Source organism: Idiotropiscis lumnitzeri, chromosome 6 (assembly GCF_059441095.1).
Source record: "Idiotropiscis lumnitzeri isolate Australia: NSW breed Sydney's pygmy pipehorse chromosome 6, RoL_Ilum_1.0, whole genome shotgun sequence".
NCBI lineage: Eukaryota > Metazoa > Chordata > Actinopteri > Syngnathiformes > Syngnathidae > Idiotropiscis > Idiotropiscis lumnitzeri.
Window position 1 is genome coordinate 16,454,215 of NC_142396.1, and position 7,783 is coordinate 16,461,997.

Here is a 7,783-nt window from a genome sequence, read left to right on the forward strand (position 1 = left end):
ATTTAAATTAAATAAAATCTAAAATAATCGTTGGTTCTGTGCCATTTATGTACCATTTTGCCTTTTGAAATGTTTCCAAAACAAATACCAAATTTTGGGACGCCTATTGCCGTCCCAAATCATCACATTTGTGGTACCACAGTCGCATAGTTATCAGAATTATAAAATATATTAGGTAATGCCAGTGAAAGTTCAAGCTGCTTCAAAGAAAGTGTATTTCTTTATCTTTTTGTAACAAAACAACTGAAAAATGTCTCAGGTGGAATCCACAGCTCAACTGAAATTAAAAAGAATTTGTGCGTACGTGTATAAAAGTAACAAACCTTGACGCTAGGCGTCGCACATGGGTGGCTGTGACTCCTTTTTTTTTTACTCATGAATTCATTTTAAACCACTATTTACTGAATTTCCCACAGTCACAGAAAGACATCGTGGAAAGATCAGAGAGCCAACCCCCTCGGTCGAAATGCACACCAGATTGTTTACTCTTATTTCACTTGTTGGCCATCATTTGTTTGTCTGCATTTTAATTCTTCTTTTTTGAATATAATATAAAGTATGTACTGAATAGACGGATGCTTTAATGGTATGAAAGACATACAGAAGACTAATAGACTTGGCAAGAGTTTTAGGCCTATTTCCCCACTTTCAAATATTAACAGGAGTCACAGTAGGTTTAACGGCAGCTACAAACATTGGCCCATTTAAAGAATGATTTGCCCCATTTGAACTCAAGTGAAATCCAATATCGTGGCTCAAGTCATGAGTAATGCAACAGCTATTGTTAAAAAAATATGATCCAGTGAGTACTACAGTTCTGTACCTATAACCAGCCATGCAACATTTATGCCACTATGGAAAAGATTCAGGTTTAATATGGTGGGCATGGGCATCACAACCACGCTTGAATCCATAAATGACTTTAGTTTCTATTTAGAGCCGTTGCAAGAATGCAGGCGTGATCACTCTTTTTCTTTCAAGTGTAGAACGCAGGCTGACCTTCCCGCGTAGAATATGCTTCTCATTCTATAATCTTCCATCATCATGCCTCCTGCATATCATGCACAATGAAAGCACTCTCACATCATAAGCCTCATCAGCCAAGACTCATTTTCCACACGTCCATTTTTTTTCCTACACAACCTAATGACACCAAATTAATCCAGTTGCAATGAAAGACAACAACAACAAATAAGAAAAAACATACTTTAGGCTTCTTGTGAAGCGGTGGCATCACCTAAACATGAACGTTTCATGAATCTGACATGTCAGACATGTTGTTGCCGGTCAAAAATCACGGAGCAAAATTCCCTTTTAAAAGTATTGCAACCGCAAGGCATATTTGTTTGATTTTGCAGTAGACTGAAAATGAATATGAGATATGAGACAGCTTCTATTTTTACATCTGGATCTGATGCACAACCCAGAACATAGCAGCTATTGTTTTAATCCATTTGTTTTTCATACAGTATGAACTAAATTATGACATCATGGCCTGGTCTATCCTATTACATTGATTATTCAATCAAATAAAACAACGTACTGAATGACTCATTGCATGATCGAATGGAAATCAACTGGAACTGGTTCATTTGTCGAAAACAGCAATGCTTCTTATCGCCCACAGTTCTGTTCATTTGAGCAACCAATTTGTATTGCTGATAGATTGAAAAAAACCTGCGCTTAACAAACTTACTCAGGTTGAAGAATTCCTCTTTTTTTTATGATCAGTTCTTGTAGATACAGTTCATATATCTTTTTTTTATTATTTTTAATCACTCATGCAAAATAAATGCCTTTGATTGTCTAAGTAAACCTGTCTTGTAATTGCTTTGGAATAGTATCATCTCTGGTACTTCAATTTGGATTTTACTGATTTATCGCTGTTGGTTCAAAAAAGAGGGACAAAATAGAGCAGTTGGATTTTTCTATTTGAATGAGCGTGATTTATGGTAACAATAGAGCCTCTTTTAGTCACATCATTATTACTTTCTCCTCTGAAAATATTTGTCTGCCTTTTTCTAAACCTGCGTTTCATACATGGCTGAGACAGCTACAGTTCAATTGATCCAATTTAAAAATATCGTTTGAAAACGTCAGCACATATTACACATTTACACTCATGCACAAGAACCTTTGCACACTTCTTTTTATTTTTATCTACTTATCTCAGTAGGGGCCTTATAGATTGTATTTCTGTACTTGGAGCGCTTTCTCCTTTTTAAGGACTCTGAAGCCTCTAATATTAATGCGAAAACATAGCAGTTGTTGCTGCTCTGCTACTTTCTCAATCAGATGTACTGGATAAGAAAGTCAATGTCCATTCATCCATTATCTGAACCACTTCGCCTCTCAATGGTCGCAGGGGTGCTGGAGCCTATCCCAGCTGCCTTCGGACAGTAGGGGGCTACACCCTGAACTGGTTGCCAGCCAATCGCATGGCACACAAAGACGAACAAAGAAAGTCAACGTGACTGTGCTAAATGAGATGCAACTAAAACGCCAAAACTATTACGATTGTGGTTTGTGTACTGTATGAGTTTAAAGTTTGCTATTGATCAGTGCATCATGTAATTTATACAAGTTTTCTTGTGTTTTATTTCATTCCAGTTGTCCCCAATGCTCTTTCCAGCAAGTGGAAGACCAGTCAATGAATTATGAATGTTAAACAAGATGACCTCCTCTCAGCAGCAGCAGATGATGCGAGGTCCTAGGTGGAACCGGGCCTTGTCCGACCCTTTGTTTGTGCTGCTCCTGGCCCTACAGCTTTTGGTGGTTGCGGGTCTGGTTCGTGCTCAGACGTGCCCTTCCGTCTGCTCCTGTAGTAATCAGTTCAGCAAAGTCATCTGCACACGGAGAGGGCTACGAGAAGTCCCTGATGGCATTTCTACCAACACACGCTACCTGAATCTCCAAGAAAACCTAATCCAGGTCATTAAAGTGGACAGCTTCAAGCACCTGAGACATTTGGAGATCCTGCAGCTGAGCAAAAACCACATACGCAAAATTGAGCTTGGGGCCTTCAATGGACTTGCGAGCCTCAATACCCTGGAGCTTTTTGATAACCGCCTCACCACGATCCCAAATGGGGCATTTGAGTACCTGTCCAAACTAAAAGAGTTATGGCTGAGGAATAATCCCGTTGAGAGCATTCCCTCCTATGCCTTCAACAGGGTGCCCTCATTACGACGGCTGGACCTAGGGGAGCTTAAAAGGCTATCCTACATATCCGAGGGGGCCTTTGAAGGGCTGAGCAATCTTCGCTACTTAAATCTGGGAATGTGCAATCTGAAGGAAATTCCCAACCTTATTCCCCTGGTGAAACTGGATGAACTGGAGATGTCAGGGAACCAGCTGTCTGTCGTCCGGCCCGGCTCCTTTAAGGGGCTCATCCATCTCCAGAAGCTATGGATGATGCATGCCCAGATCCAGACTATTGAAAGAAACTCATTTGATGACCTCCAGTCACTAGTGGAGCTGAATTTAGCCCACAACAACCTTACGCTCTTGCCCCATGACCTGTTCACTCCTTTGCATCGTCTCGAGAGGGTGCATTTGCACCACAACCCTTGGAATTGTAACTGTGACATCCTCTGGCTGAGTTGGTGGCTCAAGGAGATGGTACCAGCAAACACCAGCTGCTGCGCCCGCTGTAGCTCACCAGCTCACCACAAAGGGCGCTACATTGGTGAGCTCGACCAAAACTACTTTCACTGTTATGCTCCAGTTATTGTGGAGCCCCCCGCTGACCTAAATGTGACAGAGGGGAGCGCTGCAGAGTTGAAATGTCGAGCCAGCTCTTTGACTTCTGTGAGCTGGATTACACCCAATGGTTCCATTATGACGCACGGTGCGTACAAGATCCGAATCTCCGTGCTGAATGATGGTACGCTCAACTTCACCAATGTTACCATGCAAGACACCGGTACATACACATGTATGGTGAGTAATTCAGCCGGTAACACAACAGCGTCGGCCACACTCAACGTGTCCTCAACTGAGAACAGCAGCTTCAGCTACTTCACCACCGTGACTGTAGAGACGATAGAAACGCCACATAACGAAGGCTTCACCACAATTGTGCAGCAGAAGGTAGGCCCCACCCCTTCGGCTAACACATGGAAGTCTGTCTCAGCCACTTCTTCAACTACCACCACAGTGCAGACCCCTGTCTCTACTCGTGCCACAGAGAAGACCTACACAATCTCTGTCACTGAATTTGGTGGCGAGGGCTCCCTAAATGGCTTGGATGAGGTCATGAAGACAACTAAGATCATAATCGGCTGTTTTGTTGCCATCACGCTCATGGCAGCTGTCATGCTGATCATCTTCTACAAAATGCGTAAACAGCACCACCAGCAGAATCACCATGCACCCACACGCACCATTGAGATCATTAATGTGGACGAGGACTGCGTAACAGGAGGAGCCGGCATGGAGAGCCACCTGACTTTGCCTCCTCTTGAACATGAGCACCTCAACCATTATAACGCATATAAAACAGCATACAACCATGCCTCCACTATCAACTCCATACACAGCTCAGCGCATGAACCTTTGTTAATTCGGGCAAACTCAAAAGACAATGTACAAGAGACCCAAATTTGAGCATTCTTTTCTCAAATGATGGAATTTCAGCAAGACTCAAACATGAATGAACCACCGTGTGTTTGGCAAATCAGTGGTTGGTGATGTTCATTTAAGGACTTTGGTAATTAGGGTATGTCTGTTACAAAAGTGTCTTTAAAAAAAGTTATTTATTTAAGAACAAAGACTATTGTTGTTAAAATCAAGGGAAAAAAAAGATTCAGCAGTTGTTTTATTTTCCAACATTTCGTTCATGACCCACCACCACCCCTTCTCTCGTTATATTGGTTGACTGATATGCTTTTTAGATGCTCAGAGACAATAGATCCAAAAGAAATGAAACAAGATGTCTGTTTTATTTGGTAAACTTTGTTTTCCCAATGAATCTAGAGCACATGTCATTTTTTCTCCAAATGTGGAGTAAAATGGTGAAGTATTTTCTGACCCGCCAATAACTGGATGAAGTTAATATTAAGGTCCTGTTATTTCAACATGTTCAGAAGAATTATCTGTTCTATTCATTTTATTAAGTTTGATGATTACGAATTATCTGGTTTTTATTTTTTTCCTCCTCACTTCCTATTTGTCTAATTTGCACAATTGCCAAAATTCTATACTCAATTTCCCAAGTTTCCAGATGCCCACTCAGATCTCAAACGCATGGCGAAATGGAAGAAAACTGTCAAGGAAGTGGACTGAAACGTTTCCAACATTTCATCCTTTTCCATATTGATACTCATGGTTTGCTGTCCGTATGTTTCCAAGCTTCCCGAGCTACCCTTTTCAAGCATGTACCCCTTATCTCATCTACAGGGCAGTAGGACTGCATGCTCTCAGGTAGACTGGTGAGCTTAAACCCTTTATTGAGCTGTCACAGCAGATTTGCCTGTAATCCGCGTGCCACATTTCCACATGGGCAGTGCCTGGCAGCTCCACATACACACTCCCCCCCTGCCAGCCACACGTCTTGGCCCTGTGCACATTTTGTGGCTAAATATGGGGAAGTAGGCATCAGCCAGATGTTTATGCTACACCTGCCTTACTCCCACAGCTCCATTTACATTTTAATTGACATACCCACGGGTAAAACTCTGCAAAGAACCTTTTTCAGGAAAGTATTCCCAAGAGCCCATCATGAAAAATAATGCCCAGCATCACATCTTGAGGGGCTAGGTGGACAATCGGTAAAGCCCAAGACATAGAATGAAGTATATTCAACTTCAAATTGTGTTTGGTTGCCCACCCCACCCTGCAAATGTCTGTTAACACCTCCTCCCAAACGCTACAATTTGTAAAAGTGAAAGATGAACCTCTTGTTACCATTATTATACTTTAGTCAAAACAAGGCAATATAAAACTGTATTATCAACAATTAATGTGTAAAAGAATAATGCAGGGTTTGAGACAAAACAAATCAAATTTTCAAAATAAAAAATGGTGTCCATTGGCTTATATTTTCTATTGTACTGTTTAAACAAGATGAGCAAAGCTTTGAAAATATATTTCACTTTTAATTAAGAAAAATGTAGTTTCTAATATCCGTTTAACATACACCACACTAACAGAGACAAGCTACAGATAGATAGAAATATTATACAGTGGACCCTCGCATTTGCAGGAGAAGGGAGGTGAGGCAGGGCGCAAATCACAAATCGTTGCGAAAAACTGAGGCTCCCCTAATCTAAAAATAATCTAATTAATAGTTTAAACTATAAATATGCCGCAAATTATAATCCTAAAACACTAATAGTTTTTCAAAAACTGACAAACTTTGCTGCACCTTGAAAAACATAGTAAACATCTTACACTTGGGCATGCACATACACAAAATAGCAACTCTATGATTAAGATGATGATTAATAATCAAAAGAACCAAAAATGCTTGGATACACCAAATGACAACACTCACTGACAATATTCACGTAAAGTGTTGGTTGGCCCGCCATTTGTCGCATTCAGTTCTCATTTAGCAAAACTCACATAGGTCACTGTTGACATGGGCTCTCCATTTTTATCCATTTTATCTATCAGTCCAGATGTCAAACGCAGATTTAAAAAAACGGCTGTTAGATCTGTGATTGGGTAAGAGAGTGTGAGTAGGTGGAATTTGCGTCTACTAATACAACAAATGTGGTTGAGCGCAGGTTTGGTCATCCAGGAAAATATTTTGGCATCTTTATGGACAAGATTAACTGTTTGTTGTCTCATTTCAAGAAGCCCTTCAATATAATAAATATCGTACATGCTGTACACAGTTTTTTGTAAGAGAAACAAAAAAAAAAACAGACGAGTCACAAAGTCTATCAAGGAGCTTTCAACTTCATGCACACACAACAAACAGCCATCTTGCATTTTGCCACATATTGGACAGCTAGTTGGATGTTTTACAGGTGACAGTAAACACTGTCTCAATTTAAGAAACGCAACAGTACACTAAATATCATGCATACTATAGACAGTCATCTGCAATGAATGAAAATTTGAAAAAAAAAATCTCTTTTTTTGCCACGTTACGAACTGAAAAAAAGAAAAAAAAAACTTTTGGAGATGCCGAACTGAGAACGGGGTCCACTGTAATGTATCCATTATATGCCCTGAAGCACTTTTGTGTTTTTGTTTCTTTTTCATTTAAATTGGTCCATCTTTGGTCTGTGTAGCATTCACATTTGAGCTGAAGTGAACCCATTTTGCAACAGTGTCGACTCGCAAGGAAACAGAGAGCACCTCTTCAAGTGCCCAAGGTCCGCTTGTTTGGTGCACTCCAATGACAGAGATGACCACCGTCAGATCAGAACAATAAAATTTAACATATCATTCCTAACTTGTGTGAACCCAAACTTGATGAATCTGTGGCTGATTAATCAAAATAGTAAGTTGGTCAGAAAACTTGATGCAGTAAATTGTTTTCTTGTCCATATATTTTAAAGAACGTTCAACAATGTTACAATGTCTTGATTCCATTAAACAAACACTGAGACGTACATTTTCAAAAGGTTACTCCAACTATAAAAGGTGTTGTATTTGCATTAACTGCTATTGAAATCACATCATCATATTCATATTTTATTTTTTTTTTGCAATCAGAAAAAAAAATCCTCAGCTCAATGCTGTAAAGTTCTTTCACAAAGTTGTCGATATATTGTATACTGTGTAATAGCAGTTCATTTTGTCATTACTAGATCATGAAAACCAAATA

The 7,783-nt window shown here is 40.0% G+C and overlaps 1 protein-coding gene across 3 annotated transcripts in view; it reads left to right on the top strand.

The window, feature by feature from the left end:
• Positions 1-7,104, top strand: part of LOC148335419 (leucine-rich repeat-containing protein 4C-like) — a 129,401-nt gene extending 122,297 nt beyond the window's left edge. For all 3 annotated transcript variants that reach the window (XM_088299204.1, XM_088299203.1, XM_088299205.1), the window contains one exon: positions 2,611-7,104. In XM_088299204.1, the coding sequence (XP_088155330.1) occupies positions 2,662-4,608 (1,947 nt within the window). In that variant the 5' untranslated portion in view covers positions 2,611-2,661 and the 3' untranslated portion in view covers positions 4,609-7,104. The remainder of the gene's footprint in view (positions 1-2,610) is intronic.
• Positions 7,105-7,783: the final 679 nt, after the last annotated feature.